Below are 21,614 nucleotides of genomic sequence, written 5' to 3'. Positions count from 1 at the left end.
TACTAGGAAAACGCTTGGACCATGGAGCGGATATATCGTTTGTTTTCCCAAGTGGAGTATCCAGGGTCGCTGCAGCCGACGCTTGAAGGAGATATAAAGATCCCAGACAGCATAGAATTCGCGATTTCCTTCCGCGCAGATGGTACGAAATGATCCTTTTCACTCCGCATTATATACTGCAGCCACTTCATGCATTCCACCCTCCTACCCCCTTGAGAAACGTGGACAGCGCATATTTCGTTGTCGAACTACGAACCACATAGATTTCCTCCACGTGCAATTTCCTAGAGCCGGTTCTTCACGTTTTTCCAGTTATCGAGAGGATTCAGGCTACTGTCATAATGGATGCGTCCTTCTGACAAACTGTCTGATACAGGAGACTTTCGTTCTTTGCAAATCGTCGAAACAAAGACAAACGTGCATATATCTGTATAGATTAACAGTGTTAGATATCAAACAAATTTTTATCGATTTTATCTTACACTTACAAATAATTCTAATTCTAAACTGACTTTCATTCGACATAATTTGCTTCTCTGAACTCTCAGCTCTTAATTCTTCAACAATTTATTCGAAAATCTCTTCTTCGATACTGCACGTTTAAACACGTAATATATATATGATACATATTCTTAACATGTGCGGCCTTTTTACGTGGTCTCATGCATACTGATCATCCCGCACGTTCTAGCTATCGATACTTCAACGTTACCATTCCATTTTCTATATCGTCGCCCGAACCAATTCTCACTCCTACGATATTTGTTGATATTCCTTCAAACTCCACCCCGTTGAAACAATTTTTCAGCCCGCTGAAACCTCTAGGACACAATGTTATCTTATCATTAACTCCAACAAGCTCACTACAACATAGAACAAAAGATTAGGTTTATGATCTTATACTGCATCCTAGTTGGATATCAATTAGAATATACATCGATAATCTGTATCTCCTAACGAAGATAAATATAAATAGCTCATTGAAATAATGCAGTATAACTTTCTGACATTTGTCGTATATAAGTCAGGCCATGGCATATCCAGAGCGGACCACGACTACGGTTCTATTATGTCCTTGTTGAATCTACGATCACTTGAATCAAGGAGGATCAAGACTGGATCGCTTTCCCTTTACAAGCTTATCAATAGTGTTGTTCTCTGCTTTCGACTCTTTGAACTTATAAATTTTTATGCCCCTACCAGATCGTTCAGATTCACAAGGTACTTTCTCCTATATCGCTATGGATCCTTACTTGCGAATTCAGACCCAGTTAATCGCATATGGAATACAGCAAACTCTTACTGCACCTGTTTTGATTCCTTCGGTGTTGGCATCGATAGTTTTAGAAATTCGCTACGTAGAATCTTGTAAGGGCTGTTACATGTCGGTTGTAACAGTATATTGCAGTATCAGAAATAAAATATTATTATTGATGATGATTTATTTACAATAAATGGATTGTACAGATGTTGATTAAACAGAAGAACGATGGTTGTTTAACGTGAACTAATCACAATAATGTACTATAATTTAGACAATTCAATAATTAATTTGCAACTCTCGTCATCACGGATGCAACGCTCTCTCTCTCTCTCTCTCTCTCTCTTTCTCTCTCACACACACGGATCACACTCTCACGACAACGCTAGCAACACTACCTCGACAACGCAACTCGCACTCAATTCACATTCTCTGGCTTCTCCACTGACACTGACCGTTCTAGCATCCATTTGTCTTTTCTTAGGTCTACCACGCTCGTGTTCCGCAAACACCAACGTGACCAGGGTCACGTAGGCCTTTTCTACGAAACTATTCAATTGAAGAACCGGCGATACATTGATGGGCTCGACGACGCCTCGGCTCTCGTGACATTGTTTATGGTTTACCCGATTATCTCTTAGGCCTTTTTGTCCACGATATTACAATACCCTCTACGAGCTCTATACAGCCTCTCTGAAGCTAACATTGTACATTAATAGAGATTCACCCCGTTTATCCCCAAATAAACAAATAAATAAGTGATCTGAACCTTGTTCATGATTAAATGATTAAGAGCTACACGTCATAGGATAAGCGTATCACGAAGGATTTTGATCCAGCGTTCCAAAGTATGAAATCCATACATATTCTCCGAACACGGGTTCGCACTTTCGCTGAATTTACATTAACCTGGCTCTCATTAGAACGCTGCCTTATTTACGTGAATATTCATCAATCCGGTTGAAACATATTCTCCGGGATTGGCGCGTGTGTACTGCACGTGCACCGTATATCCGGTCGCAGTTACGTCGCGCGTTTCACGCACTAACGTCTCGCAGACAGTTCGTATACGTACGTACAGTTGGATGTTTTCTACTTATGTCTTTCCTTGTCTACTTTTCGTTTGGCGGAGGTAGAAAGGCGTGCGGCCGCGTAAATAAGGGCACACGAATGGCTGCGAACTCAAAAATGGAACAACAGCCGCATCCGCCGGCTATTATTCGTCGCGGAGGTGAGTCGTGCGGGTTCTCTGCGCACCGTTGTAGAACCAGAACCGCCGACTCCTCTCTCTGTTTTATACCGCTTTCCATTTTCCATTCTACAACCCTCATTTCCATTTTGTTGCTGGCACAATTTAAATCTCCGCCGGCCCGATGACACTCGGGAAACGTACGTCCACTACTGTCACTATTCTTCCACTCTTCACCCTGTTCGCGCTTCCTTTCTTCTTGTTTCCTTCGTTTTTCTACTTTCAACCTCTGTTCCTCCAGTCTCGAGTTGCTTCTCTGTTCTCCTTCAAGACGTTCTACTTGTCTTTTCCCGCTTCCATTCTGTTTTTCTTCCGGGTTTTAGTTTCATGTATCTTGCGTTTTTTTTGTTTCTTTTCTTTCTCTTTTTTTTCTTTTTTCTTTACCAATCTCGCCTTATTCCACTTGCCTCGTCCATACTATTTTTCAAACTATATTCTCTGCGAACGCGGCGAGCCACGTTCTCAAAGCGGCAGTCGACGAACGTTAATGCCCGCGCCTAGGACAGAGTCGTTGTAATTTAATCAAGCTGCAGTTGGCTTAATGAGAAAATGAAACACCGGTAATGGGATCGGGATTAAAATGGCCCGGATAAACCGTATCAAATCCCACTGTGTTCAGCTATCGTTCGACTAATCGTGCGTGGCTGTTAATCGAATATCATATTCCATTTTCCATTTGAGATTCAATCGAACCGATGACCCGTTGGAAACATTTGTCTCCTTCGCGATTTTTCTTAGAGATATTTTCTTCCTAAAATTCGTCCAAGGTAAATAACGTTTTATATTTTCGTGAAATCTTCTTAGCGACGTGAAATTTTCGAAATTAGCGAAACGATGATCGAGTCTACGTACCTTTGGTACCCTACATACCTTTGGGTACAGGCACGGGTTAATGAGATTTATTGGCAGAGCTTAGGCAAGACGCAAGAGAGAAAGGACAGTCCTTATCGCCCGGTCGTGGGTGAAATACTTATTCGATGGAAGTATCTTATCCCGAAGGTTATCGTGGGCGACCCTGTGGGACTTAAACAAAGTTGCCCTGGTTGAGGAGTCCCCAGCAGGACCGAGGGGAAGGTCGACAGAGTACTCCTTATTGAATCATGGATCTAACGACGAGACCAGACACTAGATCCCAGAACGGATATCGGGTTACTCGTTAGTCGAGCAGCGTTCCGCCAAGATTTATACGATTAGACGGATTTCCGTAATGTAATTCAACGACGTTTTCATCTTCCAATTCGACGTATTTAAACGAACCGAGAAAGAAAAGGGAAACAAATTGATGGATAAATATTTATTAACGAAATCCTCGATTGAATCGATTGTCTTGTATTTGATGAGAATTAGGATAGCTAATACCTGGTCCTACCATTTCCGATCTTCAGAAAATAACGATAGGATACTTCATGATCGATTCCAAGAGTCTACATTTCGTTCGAACAGATAACTACAGAGAACTGCTTGTACGTAGTTATTTAAATATGGTATTACGTGAAATTTTCATTGAGACTTGATCAAATCTGCAATGTACCGGTCCCAAATTAATTAAAAATTAAAATTTTTTAATCGATTCCTATTAATCCTTTATATAACATTTAATATCATTATTCTCTCTGTGCTATCTCGTCTATCGTCTCTTTGCGATATAATCTTTTAAAATTAAACGAGATTAATTAATATCTTCATCATACAATCTTTTCTTCTATATAGTCGGTACTAAAAACCTTGTCCATAAGCTGCGTGATATTTCTCTTTGGCTGACCAGATACGGCTCTATTCTATTTAGACGATTTAGATCTACTTGTAACTCTTTACTAGTAGCGAACAGTTCGGCTGTTCAGCCGCAGCTGTTCCGTTGCGCGCAATTTTCTTCGAAAACTCGGGAAATTTACAACGTACCAAGTCGCAAGAATGAAATTTTCCATGCGGTTCTAACTTTGAGTCCAACCCTTTGTATGGCGTTGACATTTCGCTCAGCATGCTATGCTGGCACGTCTGCCATCTCTTTGCGATCGGATAACGTGGCGGACGCTTCGAAACGAGGACAATAAAGTCATTCTCATTTACCTCGAGTCCCAGCAACCATTTGTTCGCGCGCCACCTTCTCGTCCTCCCTGTGCTGCCGAGAATACTATCGTGGAGAAACGATACAGGGGTGGAACAGCATCACAACCATTCGAATGGATGTCAGGGAATACGACGAAGTGGGAAATAACAGAAGAGTACGAAATATAATTCTGTCTTGTAGCTTAGAACGTGAAATAAGAATATGTTAATCTCAATGATTGGTCGAACATTGCGAACGTTCGGGGTTTGTTGAATTTTGAGGGTAGTGTGCCGACTAAATAAAAGCTAGCTGTCTAGCTCGAAGAACCACCCACAGCTGGGAAATAATTAGTGGAACGATTGTTGAAGACAAAAGATAACAGGTAAACCAACGAAGACGAGATCAAACTAGAGATAACAAGCAACTATTATTAGCTAGGACAAGCGACGACTACGAGTGTCGACTCTGTGATGACTGGCAACTAAGAGGGACAACTGGCAATTATGCATGGCGATTAACAACTAACCTGACTTATTTCTAAGCGGCCAGCAATTTGTCAGTACCAAGCATCTGGCACCATAGAAGATCCTCTGGGACATGACTTTATGATATTTTTTTTAACAATAAAACGAACATTCCTCTAACAAGATGAATTTTTGCCAAGTGCCGCATGTTAACTGCAAACTGGCTAAGGAAATTCGTCGAATAGCGAACTCAGAGAATAAAAAAACGAGGTCATCGAAGTTTGGTAATGTGAACGGAGAAAGAAGAGAGGAGAAAAAGCGGTAGGCGTGGAAAGGGCTCGGTTATTGGTTTTGCGAAGGGAAACGCAAAGTCTGCTACGAAGGGAAATCGTTGGAAAAGAAAGATGGAGCTTAATAAAAATGTAATTAACTTCATATAAGATGAAAGGTAAGGATGAAGTTGGCCAGTTGGACGAAGGGGCTTGGACTTTACCGGTACGGTACTGAACGCGCCGAGCAGGACGAAGATGGTGGAAGAAATTAAGACAGTCTCCAGCCGACGTTACTTACTGGCCTCACAGTTTCTACGGATTTCCTTTTCATTTCGTTGGGAATTATTATGTCCGTTGCACTCGCGTGATGAGCCAACTTTTTACCACCACGACATTCAGCAGGATGGTAATCAAACTTCCGTTAATGAGGAAAGTAGAATATTTAATTAATATATTTAAATTTTCTTATGCAACGAGACTCTGCGAAGAGTTTGATGACGACCAGCCACGTCTTTGACTCTCGTTCTTATCAAAACTGCAGTATCTATCTGTATCTAACTGTAGAAGATGTTGCGCCGTGAATCCTCCAACGAGTAGCTCGATACCTTAAAATATCTTTCCTTGAAAAGAATTACAACTAATCCCTATTGCTAATACTAACTGCATGCAAGATTCGAGACTTGACGAGATTATGATGCATTAAACTCTGGATTTTCCGTTAATTCCTATTTCCTTTCCGTTTATTTCGTTTATTTTCTGTTAATTCCGAGGATTAGGAGTTCTCCTGGCTATAAACGAAGCTAAAACGAAATACGGCAAAGACGCATCTAAATAAAATATAAAGCTCGAAGGTGTCAGGAAAATCACGTCTACGTCATAAATCCGGCTTAAAACTACTACTACGGTTGCTCACGATCGAAAAGACGAGTCTGGTTATTTTCGTTAAGTATTATAAATGTACGTAGAAAAGATTAAGTATTGACGTATTCTGCTTGAGTCGTACGCCAATCAGATAATTACATCGAACAAGTGACGATACAATCACAGAGTAAGGTAACGTTTAGCCAGGTTCCAGGCGTGTGCCCACCAATCAGCATACTCCATTAAGGTCGATCGAATATCGATTGGTAAACCTGGCTGAGCTGAACACGTGAATCTCAAGGAAGCCCGGAACCTATGCTAACTTCGACACGGTTTAGGTTAGGTCAAGTGTTGACTGGCCCGGTTGTCCTTGAGGCCCTTGCACCCGAAGGTTTGTTCGTCCCGATGATATCTGCGCTGTCTGCTACGTGACGAAGATCGAATCTCTTCAAGCTGGCAGGGAATCCAGTCGGCCAATGGTCGACGTTTGATCGACTTGTTACATCCCAAAGGGTCGAGAATCAAAGGGTCCGTTTTAGTCGTTGACATCTGTATGGTGCGGGCGTGTAGAAATTATCGACAGCCGCGTTTTCACTGTCTGTTACCTGTAATCGATAAAATCAGAACTAAGTTCCTTCGGTTTATAGCGAATAGGATCGTTCGTTTTATTTGACCATTGTACGATGGTGCAAATTAAACGAACATTTCGGAAGTAAAAATGGATAATTCCACTTTTTCCAAGTTTCACAATTTCTTCACTCGAGTGCACGAGTAATTCTCAATTCTCAAAAATCGGATTACGTATTATTTTCTGTCGTGAATAAAATAATATTGATAGTGGTAAATTCCAAGATTGGAAATAGTAGAGGTTGAAAACGAAACCTTTAAAGAACTAGCTACGAGAAGTAGTAGTCAGCTGAGATACACGTGTCTGGATAGTAACGGTATTAGTCTACTTTTTGTATTGGACTTTGCTATTTGACTCGTCTGATCGGGATAGACCCCATTTTACTTGTCCGGGAGTTTGGCCTTATTCGACTAGCGGAAAGAGTTCTACTTCGTTTGTTTGACCAAGAACAATCCTATTCTACTCAGTTGATCCCAAGGAGTTGATTGTATAGAACAGAATCCATCGATATCAAAGCTATCGTAGTGCAACGATTCTAAATGCAGTCAGGCATAGTTGATAATTTCTGAGAAATATCGATTATTCTTACCGCGATCGATTGTCAGTGTTGACTCGGAACAAAGCAACGAATTGGTGATTCACGTTTGCGAAGTTGTACCAATGTCGAAGGGAAGATTTATCTTTTGTTGTTTTCTTTCGGCAAGAATTAATGGATCCGTCGTATTGTTTATTATAAGCCGATACAGTAACAAAATATTAGAAATTGAAAGAACTATCGTTCTCTCGGAAGATATTTGTTCGCAACAATTAATTTCAATTTGGTGACTTCACTGACAGTACAGTGCAGGAATTTGGTTTTATCGTTGACTTATACGAAGTACGATTTCTGCTAACTGCAGTTGACAGATACGATGACAGAGATCACCGCGAATGAACCTAATTTTCGCAGAGCCAACTTTTGCGGTCTGCTCGAATACGTTTCGCGTGCAATTTAAACTCAGGCGAGGTTGAAGTGTCGCGGATTAATCGAGATTTCGATGGTCCAAGTTTTCGAGAGGTGTGACGAGAAGAGAGGAATGGAAATGGCGCGGGAGGGAAAACTCGCGACGACTCGCACGGCACGCGCTCGGTCGTTCATTTTCACGTTGTTGTTAGTGAAGTTGCCGCGTGATTTGTTCAGCCGTCATTAATTCGACAGAGCAGTGAAGTGGCGCTTATAAGTCTCTTGCTAAAGTTGATTACTTCTACCACAGGTCGTTGTTGTTCTCTCAATGGATTTTGAACGATCGCCATTACAATGGCCTATAATCTGCTCTTGACAGCTATTGTACCGAGAGAAGGTGGGGGAGGGAAGAGAGAGAGAGAGAGAGAGAGAGAGAATGAGCCCACAGAATAAAAGAATCCATGATAACGATCCGCAAGATATTGATAAACCGTATTGATGCACATCGAGTTCATGTGATTTAGATCCGTGCTTTAAACACGAATGCACCGCAACATTCGTGTTATCCTTATCAGGATAATTTAGCAAATATTCAAGCATGCTTGAATTACCAACTCGTTACCTCGATTCTATATATCAACGTCATTATTACATCACACGCAGCGTATATCGATGTTGGTTTTATCTTTCGATATGACCATAGGCACATGCCCATACATATACATATACTGTATACATATACAGTGGAGGATGACGGAAAGTTTAAAGGGAAATTAAAGGACGAAATTATAGTTGACAAAAACAGCGAATAAATATAGAATATTATATACGATTATTACCAACGTGATAAAAAATGTCTATTTCAGAAATGGCTAATATTCACATACACAAGTATGAATTTCAAACTTTTGTTCGCCACTTGTCCCAATTTTTTTAACATCCTTCATCTAATTAAACACATAATTCGTTATCATGCCCCTAAATATCATTACGCAATGGTATATCGGAATGGTAATTTTTACGTTTCCGTATGAGCATATAATCTTCTTGAAAATCTGATTTTCATTTAGGCAGTAATTGTAGAGTTTCCAGTCTAATCGATGACACAAGCGCATACAAACAGGTATTCTACAAGTGGACAAACCGTCGAAACATTCATTTAACACGGTAGACTCGAATCGATATCAGGAATCTATTTACATCCCCCCAGGGCCCATTACTCGTAATACTTACGTCCTCTCGAAATTGCAGACCGTTTCGAGAGCGGGCCGTATGCACGCCCCCGAAAGCGGCGTGATTTCGAGCACGCGGCAACGAGCGTAACGACAATATTTTGGTACGATCCAATCTTCCGTAGTGTAGTGTTGCGATCAGGTGGATGGAAAATATCCCGTTTCCACTGAGCCAGGTGCTCTAGTTCCACTCTATATAACGTTCACATGTGCACGCGAATTTCGCCTGTCACACTTCTGCAAGTCTCTACCAGAGAAGCACTAGTGCATCTCAATCCATTGGCCTTGGAAATCCCTGATTGGAGTGCTTCGAAGTTTCCTTTCGATTCAGAATCACTTCATCGCTTAGGTCTTGTCATTCACAGCCAGAGTGGATTAACTTCTGTTTCTATTGTATAACTTTTAGTACGTTAAATTTTTCAGTATCGATAATAATATTAATGTGCGATACAGATACACAGAGTTTGCAAACGATATTTGCATAGCGTTGCATTTATTATAGCGCTTACGTACCAATTAATTAAGTCTAGTTATATTAATATATCGTTAACATTATCCTGCGAAATCAATTTTATCTCGGTCTCTGCATATTTTTGAAAAATCAACATTTATGAAATGAAAAACGTTAATTCTCCTCTTCCATCAGCGATGTATTAAATCCTGTATCATATTTGTAATGTAGTACTTTCATATGTTTCTCAGTATTTGATACTTTGAAAATTAAATGTATAGGAGCCGGTTAAGAGAACGCTTTATGAAAACACGTGTCAATATTTTTTCTAGCTATTGTATATGTATAGATGCATGTATTTTGAATTTCGAAATGTACCTTGATGAATAGAATTCGCGCAGTAATCTAATATTAAACGTTCTGTTGCCTGATTTTTTGATGCGGCCATTTTAATTTAGCTGAACAAATATCAGTCGCTGGTGCAATCGCATATCGATGCTAACCGGAGTGTCTTCGGCGTCGGAAAGTTTGAGAAACGCTGATCTGGAAAGCTAGGCTAGCTACTAACATCTGGCGCATCGGTGGTTTCCCGTTTCGCCGTGATTCCACGCACTTCTTCTGTTCGAAAGTCCAGCCCCGAGTCGGCATTTGTCCGGTAAATTCCCTCAAAAAAGTTTGTCGAAGAAATATGATTCGGTTCACGTTCCACCCTTCCACCGTAGGTGGACACCACCCCTTTCTCCTGTTATTTCGTTCTTCTCTTTCTCGCAAAAATTCTTCCAGCGTCGTACGTTTCGTCGATACTTCATTACGACCGTACCTCGGACATAATATCCGAAACGTGTTCCATCGGGAACGAAAGATGTTTCTTTTACGAACTTTCTCGTAGAAGCCGCTCCTAAGAGGTTTGCGACCCTTCGAACGCACGTGAGAAACAGAGTGTAATGCTCGATACGTAGACTTGCCCGCCGGTCAAATAAAAATATCACGCCGACAATTTCATCGCAGAACATCGCGCGTTAAAAGTTCGTTCGAAGGATCGTTCAGTCGGTTGTAAAAGCTCAACGTTAAAAAATACCTGTCAAACTGACTAATTGCTGGGTTTTTATACGAGCTTTATTGTAGAGCATGGGATTGATAAGGGATTTGATATGATACGATTTTTTGGGGATTTCAGATTGAAATTCTTTTTTCTGAAATATATATATATATATGGGTGAAATTTTATTTTGTTTATTTTTCTATGCCTCTAATTTTGAGTTTTTTTGTTAAAGTTTTATGGCTATAACAATTGCTACTTTCACTGCTACATTTTTGGCATCTGTAATTTATACGATACTGATTGCCACGATTACATGATACAAATCTATTTTGTCGAAGTTACAATTCAAATATTTTTTTCCTTATTCGACAGAAGAATATTCCGATATCTTTCTTATGCCGCCTATTTTAACACTTCGTTTGGCGCGGGAAATTTCCTCATTTACATTCCGGCTTTGTTTATTCATATTTTTAATCTGGTCCTTTGTACGATACGAAATGTTTCAGCACACCTCGCCTTCTCCAAAGTGTCCCAAGCTTACCATGCAATTGTGGCCATTAAAGCGTAACCTCATTCATATGCAAGGGCAGTGGCTACGAAAAGGTGCGAACTTTTCACCTTCTTATCAAACCTTTGCCCACGTATAACGAATGTACACCATCCATGCCGTGTTATGGGCTTTGGGTATACACACCTAGCTGACCGTATTACGTCTCTCGAGTATGATAACGACGCCGTATTAACTGAATTAGCAGCAATATAAAGCCCACTTGCGGTTTAATCTCGACCACTTCACGGCCTGCCTAGAATATGGGGTCTGATGGTTGCACACTTAACATGGCCGGCGTACCGGCTAATTTTTCATCCGTCTACAGTGTACACCCTCGGCTGGCGCATCGACTGAATTCAATATCCCATTGGATATTAAAGAATAATATACGAAGCCGTCGATTATTGGTATCCCTATCAGTTCCTGCGATGCGATGTCAGTTTGCGTGGGTGACGCAAATATTAAAAAAAAATATTGTTTTTCTTCATAGAAGAACAGTTTTCTCTTTCCCTCTTCCTTTTCTGGTCAAATTGTGGTCAGTAAAATTTTACAGTGTCTTCTTCGTTAGATACTTGCAGAATTACTTCAAAATATTATAAGCATAATATTAATTATACATGTGAATACAGTTTGATGTACAAACAAAGTGGCAATTTAGTAGATTGTAAGATGATAATTGAGGGAAATCTTTAAGATGATAACATTTGCTCTTGTTTGTCTTATTCGAGGAACGTGAAAGAGTTTCTGTTAAATATATCAGGTCTGTAAGTATGAAACCGGAATTTGCCTATAGGTGGCCCTAGCTGATAATATAGTTATCACTAAACTGCGTCATTGATGCCAAAAGTCCTTGTTGACATCTCACAGACATTTTCGACTCAGAACAATACAAGTTTCATACAACAGCATAGTTTGTAATAGCGTTGCACATGTCGAATTTTGTGCCTGGAAACTACGATTTGCGGACAGCATTGATTTTCTGTTACCATTTGAAGAAAGCTGTTGCAGAATCGCATCGAATGCTTGACGAAGGTTACGGTGAGCATGCTCTTGATAAATCACAGTGCTTTGAGTGGTTTAAAAAATTCAGAAGTGGCTATTTTGACGCGAGGAACGAAGAACGTGGATCAGAAGGGTGTGATCTATTATGAGCTGTTACAACCTGGCGAAACCGTTAATACTAAGCGCTACCGACAACAAATGATCGATTCGAATCAAGCTTTGCGTGAAAAACGACCAGAATATCAAAAAAGGCAACACAAAGTAATTTTGCTTCGTGATAATGCACCATCACATTCAGCAAAAACGGTTAAGGAAACGATCGAAGCGTTCAGTTGGGAAATACTTTCGCACGCGGCTTACTCACCAGACTTGGCTCCGTCCGATTACTATTTATTTGCATCGATGGGACACGCACTTTCTGACCAGCACTTCACTTCTTAGGAAAATGTACGAAAATGGCTCGATGACTGGTTTGCCTCAAAAGAGCGACAGTTTTTTGGCGTGGCATCCACCAATTGCCAGACAGGTGGGAAAAATGTATAGCTAGCGATGGGCAATACTTCGAATAAAATATTTTTAATCATTTTCGTACAATAAACGTGTATTTTCTATACAAAAATTCCGGTTTCATATTTACATACCTGGTATATGAATTTTTTTTTAACGAAACATTCGTCATATTATAGAATTACCATGGATATATCTATAATAACGTCGCGAGGCAAGTATCTAATTAAATCATGAAGTTGTACAATCATGACAAGATTTATGTATCTAGAATGTTAATTTCCGTTGTACAATAATTCAGGGCATAGTTCATTTTTCATAATACCGATTCCATTATGAATTTTGATTTCGACTAGTAAAATGTATTACTACGTAATAAATGGAATATTTTAACAGGATTCGTGCTCGCTGCGAGAAATTTATTTTTTTTTTTTTGCCAATTCACATTACCGAATTCTATTTTTTAACTTCATCATGGTTAGAAAAAGGAATTCCAATAATTTAACGCATCTTTTATATTCTGCGAAAAATATTTAAATTACTTTGTATTACATTTTTACCTTTAACGCAGCGAGTATTATTTCACCATGTTTGGACTTTAATGGTTTTAAACAGACTATTCCATACGCATTAACATTCTCCATCGTCGTCGACGAATATCACGGGTATCTACGTCGAAAGATTCACAAAATCACCAGCGATTCCTAAATGAGGGGTGAACGAACCCCGTTGTTTCAATCGTGACAGCCACGCGTTAACGACACAATGGAATACTCGGAGGCAGCCGAGTCGAATTTCCAACGGCGTCGATGAATCGAGATGCTGCGTTCGAAAAGTAATTACTCGCGATCGTTCCTCTCCTTCCACCTCTTTCACCCCTTCCTCCCTGTATCTCATATTGTGCGGCGGGTATTGTGTATCGCACGACCTCGATCGCGTTTCCATGAACGCGCGAGTGGTACATAACGCGTCCCATGTCGCGCTGATAAATCGGTGAAAACGATTTGATTAACTTCATGGCCATACGTCACGGCTGTCGATCGATAGGCCGCTTGGTTACGCGGTTCACACGTGTCCTTACCTGCCTTAACACGTGTGTGTACCAGCCTGAATATCATCGAAAGATTTACTGGCGGTGTGCACGCATGCATAATCGAACTTTCATGGAAACCGATCCCCGTGTCCGATATGCACGTTTCAGCTTTTACGACGTTTTCCGCCGATCATTGCTCGCCGGTTTAAAGGAAATCGCGTTTTAGTATCTTCCGGATATTCAACATGGAATTATGGCACCGTTTCATGCTGGGAAAAAGTGTCCAACGCGACCTTTAAGAAGAAAGAAGCTGGAGTAGATGGTTGATCGAAAGCGTTTAATGAAAGGGCGCAAACTTCTCGAAGGGAAACTTAAGTCGTTGGACCGATGATTAAAGTGGACCACGTGTTAAGCGTTTGTTAAGTGCTTGAGAGTGGTCGCGTTAATTGGCTGAATGGCACGAACAAGGGTTAGTTGGTGATTTAACTTCTGCAAATGAGATTTTATGCTGGGTAACGTGTAAATGGGTGGTGGGTGAGGATTTTCGGTGGAAGTAGGTAAAGTACTTTCTACGTACGGTTCCACAACTTGCGGATCTGCTAGACTATACGTAGCGTAGAGGTGGCAATAATTAGATGACATTCGTTAGCGATGTTAATATAGGAATCATGAATACAAACGTTCTACTAATGAAGGAGTATCTCTAATGACGAATTGAAATAAGACCTGGTCTCTGTTGCACAATAATGTAATAATTGATAATATTAGTCGGCTGATAGATAACAAACTTGTAGACTATCACTATAGATTACCAAACTTGTAACAATCATGTAGGAAAATAACGACGAAGACTTTTTTATTTCATTGAACGAAATGATTTAGACACATAAGATGACAAGCAACGAAGTTAATGCGAACGTGATTAAACGAAAAATGTTTCTGATGAAAAACGCTATTTAGTTTCTAAAAAGGAATAATCATAATTTAGCAACTGTTTCATAGCTATTCGCTTCTTAATGCTATATATTATGTGTTAATTCGAATAATCAAAGCTCCATCGTATTTACATTAATATAATCCTCAAAATTGACTCGTTTATCATCCCTATTTAACTAAATACCCCTAAAATTCAATCTCCACCGCAGCATAATCCGTCGAGCCACGCATCTCTCGCTCTGGGATCAGATCAATCCCATCGCTGCCCTAAACCAGCATCATCAACGTCCTCCTTTCGGCCGAGGTTACGTTGGATAAGGGATGTGAGCACGTAAACGCGGCAAAATCGCGTGCATACCGGATGTTCGACGAAGAGGGTTTAGCAGGGTCTTGTGTGGATGAAAGGAGACGACGAAAGGGTCGTAGCAGATAGCGAGGCACAGGGTTTGCAAGCATCGACATTACGAATTCCGCGTGTTCTGCCCGTCGCCTATATTCCGGGTGCGTTCCATTTATGAATACATAACGAACTCCTGAGGAAAACTGAGTTGGACGTGGCGCGTTTCTCTGTAGCCGAGTTACACTAGCTAAGGGGACGATGGCTGGATCGTAAATAAAGGTGTTAGTAGCCGGCTGTCAACGACTTCTTCCTTCCATTTCTCTCTTTCGTCCTCGTATTCTCTATTGAAGAGAACTATAGCTTTTGTATTTTCGAGCTATCGCGGGGAGGCGCGGTCGTTAGAATACGCGCCAACGGGAGTCGTAAATTCCCGTTACGATTAAAATGATCGACACCACGAATAGTTCGATCCCCGTATTTCGATTAAGATAATAGGGGTGATTCAGGTATGATAACACTGTGACTCACAGAGTTAAAATTTATATTTCTAACACTTAGTATACACGATTAAATAGATATAAATAATTAACAACTTATCGCACGAAAATAATATAGATGTGTACAATATAGAGCAAGGCTCTTACAATTGAATTTAGTCTATTAGTGGACGTAGCACTGTAGGATACTTAGTAGAATAAGTGAATGTTCGACAATGTCTCGGACCGACTTGGTTTACGTTCCGTTGGCGTTATGCTTTACGATATTTATATAAGCTCGTCTGACCTCTCGATGTGTAACGTTCGACTCGTCACAAGGAACTGATCGACTTTGGATGATTTCTTTGTCTCATCTTTAAGACGACCCCCACCATCCTTAGGTCACGCCACCGTTCGCGCCTATGATCACGTATGTCCGCTCTTGCGTGGAAAACGTAACGGACCAAATTCGACGTTTCGAGAACTCGCTGCTTGGCAACAGCTATGCGCTCGTCGATACATTGTATATGATCCGGCGGTCAGATAAGACGATCTGACTGAGACATTGTAGGGCCGCGAGTGACGGTTAGAAAATACAGCCTGTGTTAAACCTCGTGGCGTAACATCCTCCCCCCGTTGAGAGGGTACGGATCAAATGATATGGTGTGGAGTCAGTTGCGTCGCTGGCGAATCTCCTTGGCTCCGTGTGGGTGGTCGGACTCGTCTGGATCTGGGTGAATGGGTAAGGGGACCAGTCTTTTGACGCCACGATCCAGGGTAGTTGTTGCCGTCTGCACGGTGGCGGTCCGTATGATTCCGTCGACTCCTGGATGGACCTTGATCACGCGGCCCAAAGGCCATTGCATGGATGGTACGTTATCCTCCCTGAGAACTACTACGGTGCCTTCTCGGATATCATGTTTGCCCTTATCCCATTTATTGCGGCGGGTTAGCTCGTTGAGGTACTCTCGATGCCATCTGCTCCAGAACTGCTGTTTGATCTGGTGGATGCGCTGCCAACTTGATAGCCGCCCTGATGGAACTGTCCTGAAATCACGCTCCCGTAAATTCGTGAGTGTGTCACCGATTAGAAAATGACCGGGAGTGAGGACAGGGGGATCTTTCGGATCGGATGATATGGGAGTCAGTGGGCGTGAATTAAGGATGGCTTCAATTTCAACCACAAGAGTATGAAGGTGCTCAAAGGTCAAGAGTTCCGTGCCGACGACGCGGATGAGATGGCGCTTGAAGGATTTCACCGCGGCTTCCCATAAACCGCCAAAGTGTGGTGAGTTTGGAGGGTTGAAACGCCATTGGATCTGTCGGTCGGCGAGAAAAGTCTGTACCCTCTCCTTGTGGTCGTCAGACTGCAATAGGGTCCGGAGTTCTTGCAGCTCCCGGTTGGCCCCGACGAAATTGGTGCCATTGTCGGTAAGGATGGTTGCGCAATGTCCTCGCCGCGAAATGAATCGACGTAAGGCGGCTAGGAAAGCGTCGGTGGTTAGATCGCTGACTAGCTCTATGTGGACAGCCTTGGTTGCTAGACAAACGAATATGGCAGCGTATATTTTTATTTTACGTCGGTTGCGATCCCTCCTCTCCTTGATGTAGAATGGGCCGCAGTAGTCGATTCCGACGTTCGTAAACGGACGCGATTCGGTAATGCGCGCCTCTGGCAAATCACCCATCAAATATTCCACTGGCGGCGGGTTGGCTCTGCAGCAGCGGACGCACCTTTTAATGGTACGCCACACTTGGCTACGACCGTCGATCGGCCAATAGCGCAATCTTACCGCGTACAGGGTAGCTTGTGTCCCGGTGTGGTGGTTTTTCCGATGCTCCTGGTCTATGATGAGCTCTGTAACAGATGCTTTGGGCAATATAATGGGGTGTTTTTGATTGAAGGGTATAGAAGAGTTGGTTAGTCGTCCTCCGACTCGTAATATCCCATCTTCGTCGAGGAAGGGATTTAATGGCTGTAGTTTTCCTCCAACGTCCCTGCTTCGATCTTTCTGTAGTGTCCGAATTTCCGTCGCAAAATGACCGGATTGTATGATTTTGATCACCCTGTTGTGAGCCCTGGTTAATTCGTCTGTTGTTAGATGGGCAGCTAGGTGTTGTTTATGTTTCCATCGAAGACACCAAGCGACGACTCTGATTAGTCTGGTCCAGGACGAGTATCGGTGGAGGAGGGGGTTATCGTTGTTATTCGTCGTTAGACAGATCGTTTTTTTCTGTTCCGGGATGTCCCCCGACGGTGTAGGGATCCAGATCGGCCAGTTCTCCGGCTGCTGCTTGAGCCATTCGGGTCCGTGTTTCCAGATGTTTGGACGCAGGAATTCCTTGGGAGCCTGCCCTCGGGAGATCAGATCCGCTGGGTTGTCATCCGTAGGCACATGCCGCCAATCGGCGATGTTGGTTTTCGCTTGGATCTCGGCCACGCGGTTCGCTACGAATGTTTTTAACGTATGTGGCGAGGACTTGATCCACTGGAGCACGATAGTCGAATCTGTCCAATAAACTATTCGAGAAACGTCTATAGTGAGGGAAGTCTTTACCATGGACATTAGCGAGGTGAGAAGCAATGCTCCGCTTAATTCGAGTCTTGGGATTGTCAGGGATTTTAGCGGCGCGACCTTTGATCGCGCGGTGAGTAATTGGGTTTCGATACGTCCATCCGAGCTGCGACTGCGCAGATATATACATGCCCCGTATGCCTTTTCACTGGCGTCGCAAAAACCGTGTAGTTCTATCTGAGTAGCTGCCTTGACCACCGTTTTGCGAGGAAATCGAGTATCACTAAGCAAGGGTAGTTGGATATAGTATCGGTCCCATTCTGTATGCAACTCGGATGGCAAGGATTCATCCCAGTCTAGTTTTAATGCCCAGACGCGTTGAAGCAATATTTTGGCTCTGACAATCACTGGCGCGAGCAATCCTAGTGGATCATAAATTCGGGCTATCACCGAACTTATTGATCGCTTTGTGACACGGGTGATGGTCGCTGTGGGTGCAACTGAGTATAGTATTGTGTCATCCTGGGAATTCCAATAGATACCTAGAGTTTTCAATGTCTGTGACTCACCCAATTGTAGTGTTCGATTTGTATCTTTCTCGGATAGTCCACGCAGTATGTCCTTATCGTTAGATGCCCATTCACGGATGTTTAAGCCGCCCGATCTGAGAAGGTCCGTGAGTTCGTGTCGTACCGCTATTAACTCTTCCTTTGTATCGGCCCCGGTGAGGGCGTCGTCGACATAGAAATCACGCTGTACAACCGATGACGCTCGCGGAAATCGATCTCCTTCGTCTTCTGCTAGTTGTTTCAGGCAGCGGAGTGCTAAATATGGGGCAGCTGATAGTCCGAAGGTCACGGTGTTGAGCTGATAAGTATCGATTTCCCCGTTGGAATTGCGCCATAGAATCAGCTGATATTTACGATCGTCTGGGCGTACGAGAATTTGTCGATACATCTTCTCGATGTCACCCGTTAGGACATACTGGTGTGATCGGAATCTCAGCAGAATTTCAACCAGATCTTCTTGGAGTTTGGGTCCGGTATGCAGAGTGTCGTTGAGAGAAACTCCGGTGGTGCTGATTGCTGATCCATCGAACACTACCCGGAGTTTAGTGGTGTTGCTCGATTCCTTTATCACGCCGTGATGCGGCAAATAGTAACCATTATTTGAGGGCTGAGTGTGCGGAATCTTGGTCATATGACCTAAGTCTAAATATTCTTGGATCACCGTGTTGTACGCGGCTTCGAATTGCTTATCGCGTTGGAACCGGCGAGAAAGAGCGGCGAGTCTACTCATTGCAACGGACTTTGATGTCCCAAGTGTGGGAAGCTTCTCGTTGAAGGGCAGGGCGACGATATATCGCCCTTCCTTGTTGCGTCGGACATGGTTACGGAAATGTTCTTCGCACTGTAATTCCGATTCTGATAAATGTGTAGTGGATGGTCCCTCGTCGATTTCCCAGAATCGCGAGAGATCCGTTTGTAGATCGGCTGTGGTAATGTGAAACGAATGTGTGCCCGATTGCGTGGATGGGCTCCCCCCGATAACCCAACCGAAGCGAGTTTTTTGCAAACATAACTCAGTATCGATGGATTGTGGTATTTTAATCTGCCCGACACATAATGAGGCTAACGTTGGTCCCGAGCTTAGTAATATTTCGATAGGGCTTGGTATGTGAAATGTTGGATCGGCTAATTTTAGATTTTTGGGTATCTGGAGAGCGGACCGATCGATTGGATGGTCTGGGACTGCCGATGATATTGTTGGGATTACTAAAAACGTTGCTGTGCGTTCATATTTGCCATCCGTAGAAACAATGGTGGTCGTTAGTTGGCTCCTTGCGATAGTGGTTAAGTCGTCGAGGGCTCCGATTGGGACCGAACATCTCTTTCGTTTTATACCGAGGGAGTTTGCGAATTTCTCAGTCATGAAATTCATACTAGAGCCAGTATCTAGCAGTGCTCTGGCTCGAATTGGAGATGCCCTCTTGTCTAGCACATCGATCTGTGTTGTGACCAGCAGATCATGATGCGGCGTAACGTCTAGAGATATATGTGTCGTTTCGGTCCCTTCCTTTGCGGCCCGTTTGTCTAGTCAGTTTTGACCTGGGTGGGTTTTGGACGCGGATTCTGGGACATTACCCTTGGTCCGTGATGCGCGTGACTCATACGAAGTGTGAGCTTTCATATCGCTTGGGGCCGAAGGTGTAGGGTTATTTGAATGTTTGGCGGGTCGTCTCGAATGGTGGACCGAACGCGGCTTCGATGATCCGGATGGCGATTGTCCATGAGAGGATCGTTTGTACGATGAACGACCTCCCGACGATCGACCGCTTGATGAACGACTGTCTGACCACGACCGACCGCTCGATGAACGATTGCCCGACGCCCGACCGCTCGATGAACAACTATCCGACGACTGAATGCTTGGCGACCGACCCTTTGACGACCGACCGCAGGACGACCGAGGATTTTCTTGTATTTGTTCTCGATGTAGGTACGTATGATGTCGTCGCCCGCAGATATGACACGAACGCGCGGTGCACTGTGTTATCGAATGTCCGTTGCCTAGACAGTTTGTACACAGCGATGCCATTTTTACGAGTTGAAGACGTTCTATGGTTGATTTGGCTTTGAAAACCTTACAGTCTCTGAGTTTGTGGGGTCCGTCGCAGGTCGGACACACCAGCGCCCTGCTGGTTGTGGCATAGGTTCGTCCACGTGGTAGGTTATATCGGCGACGAGGAGGTTTGGGGGGTGACTCCTTTGTTTTCGTTACTTTAGAGAGGAGCTGATTCCCGTTGGCTCGTGTTTTTAGGAATTCCATCAGCTGATGGTAGGAAGGTACTTCCTGATTTGGCAACGTACGTTGCCATTTACGCATACTGGACGCAGGCAATTTTGACGCGATCAACTCGATCAGTACTACATCTGAAGTTACCGACTGTCCTAATCTTTCGAGCGCTTTGAGATTTACGCTGATGGTTTCCATCAAATCCTCAATGGCTTCAGGAGTTTCCTTTTCTATTTCGGGATAACCGCGCATCAATTCCCAATGGCGCATACAGATCCGGAGGGGGCAATTGAATTTCTCCTTCAATGTGTTAAGCGCGATGGGGTAGTTGGCATCTGTGGGTTCCAATGATTGGATGCTCCGTGCGGCCCGTCCAGTGATAGCTGCGCGTAGATATTGAAATTTCTGGACATTTGTTAAATTTTCATTGCGATCTACCGTGGATGAGAACGTGTCATAAAAATAGGTCCAGTTCTCGAGGGCACCGTCGAACTGAGGAGCGCGGACCTCTGGTAGGGTGAGTGATGTCGGCTCGGGCTTCACGCCTGAATCGCGCGTTTTAGTTGGCGAGGGGTTTGGTGCGGGTATTTTATCAAGGAGACCTGTGAACCGTACGTCAATCTCCAGCTTCTCTTGATACAACGCGGCGGCCCGACCGACTTCCCCTTCATCTAACCCTTCTAACTCGTCTTGAACCGCGACTAACTTCTTCCAGATGTCGTCGAACGCTTGACGGCAAGATACTAAGTAACCGTTGTTTACTTGACCAGACTCTTCGTATTCATCGAGTTGGCGTTTCGTGATTGTAAAGCGGTTGGCGAGGCCGCTGCGTCTCCGCCTCAATGTGCTGATCGAGTCAGGTTGAGCCATGTTTGGTGTTAATGGTAGGAACGATCTTACCTTGATCAAATGGGCGTTGATCTGAGAGTCGTTTTTTACTCGCTACAGTGTGGTGTGGTCTCGTGTAGATGCTGAACGAAGGAGGTGTTCCTCTCCGGTGGCGGCTCC

At 43.2% G+C, this 21,614-nt stretch overlaps 1 protein-coding gene across 1 annotated transcript; it reads right to left on the bottom strand.

Annotated features, from left to right (window-relative positions):
* Positions 1–325: 325 nt before the first annotated feature.
* LOC125386216 lies at positions 326–20,876 on the bottom strand. The gene is made up of 6 exons (XM_048411528.1): positions 20,754–20,876; positions 19,715–19,817; positions 16,170–19,303; positions 1,640–1,863; positions 713–863; positions 326–427 (listed from the first exon to the last, which is right to left on the bottom strand). Exons 1-6 carry the CDS (start codon positions 20,874–20,876, stop codon positions 326–328), a joined length of 3,837 nt encoding a protein of 1,278 aa, XP_048267485.1.
* Positions 20,877–21,614: the final 738 nt, after the last annotated feature.

Source organism: Bombus terrestris, chromosome 13, assembly GCF_910591885.1.
Source record: "Bombus terrestris chromosome 13, iyBomTerr1.2, whole genome shotgun sequence".
Classification (NCBI taxonomy): Eukaryota; Metazoa; Arthropoda; class Insecta; order Hymenoptera; family Apidae; genus Bombus; species Bombus terrestris.
The sequence above is the reverse complement of the archived record's forward strand: the minus strand, read 5'-3'. Positions and strand labels throughout refer to the sequence as shown.

Bases quoted from the DNA above. Each gene is read 5' to 3' on its own strand.
- LOC125386216 (XM_048411528.1), bottom strand. From the start codon at position 20,876: ATGCGCCATTGGGAATTGATGCGCGGTTATCCCGAAATAGAAAAGGAA. The intron at 19,818-20,753 runs GTAACTTCAGAT...GTCACAACACAG, and splicing joins TCGAAAGATTAGGACAGTCG to ATCGATGTGCTAGACAAGAG. The intron at 19,304-19,714 runs GTATAAAACGAA...ACATTACCACAG, and splicing joins GAAATTCGCAAACTCCCTCG to CCGATCTACAAACGGATCTC.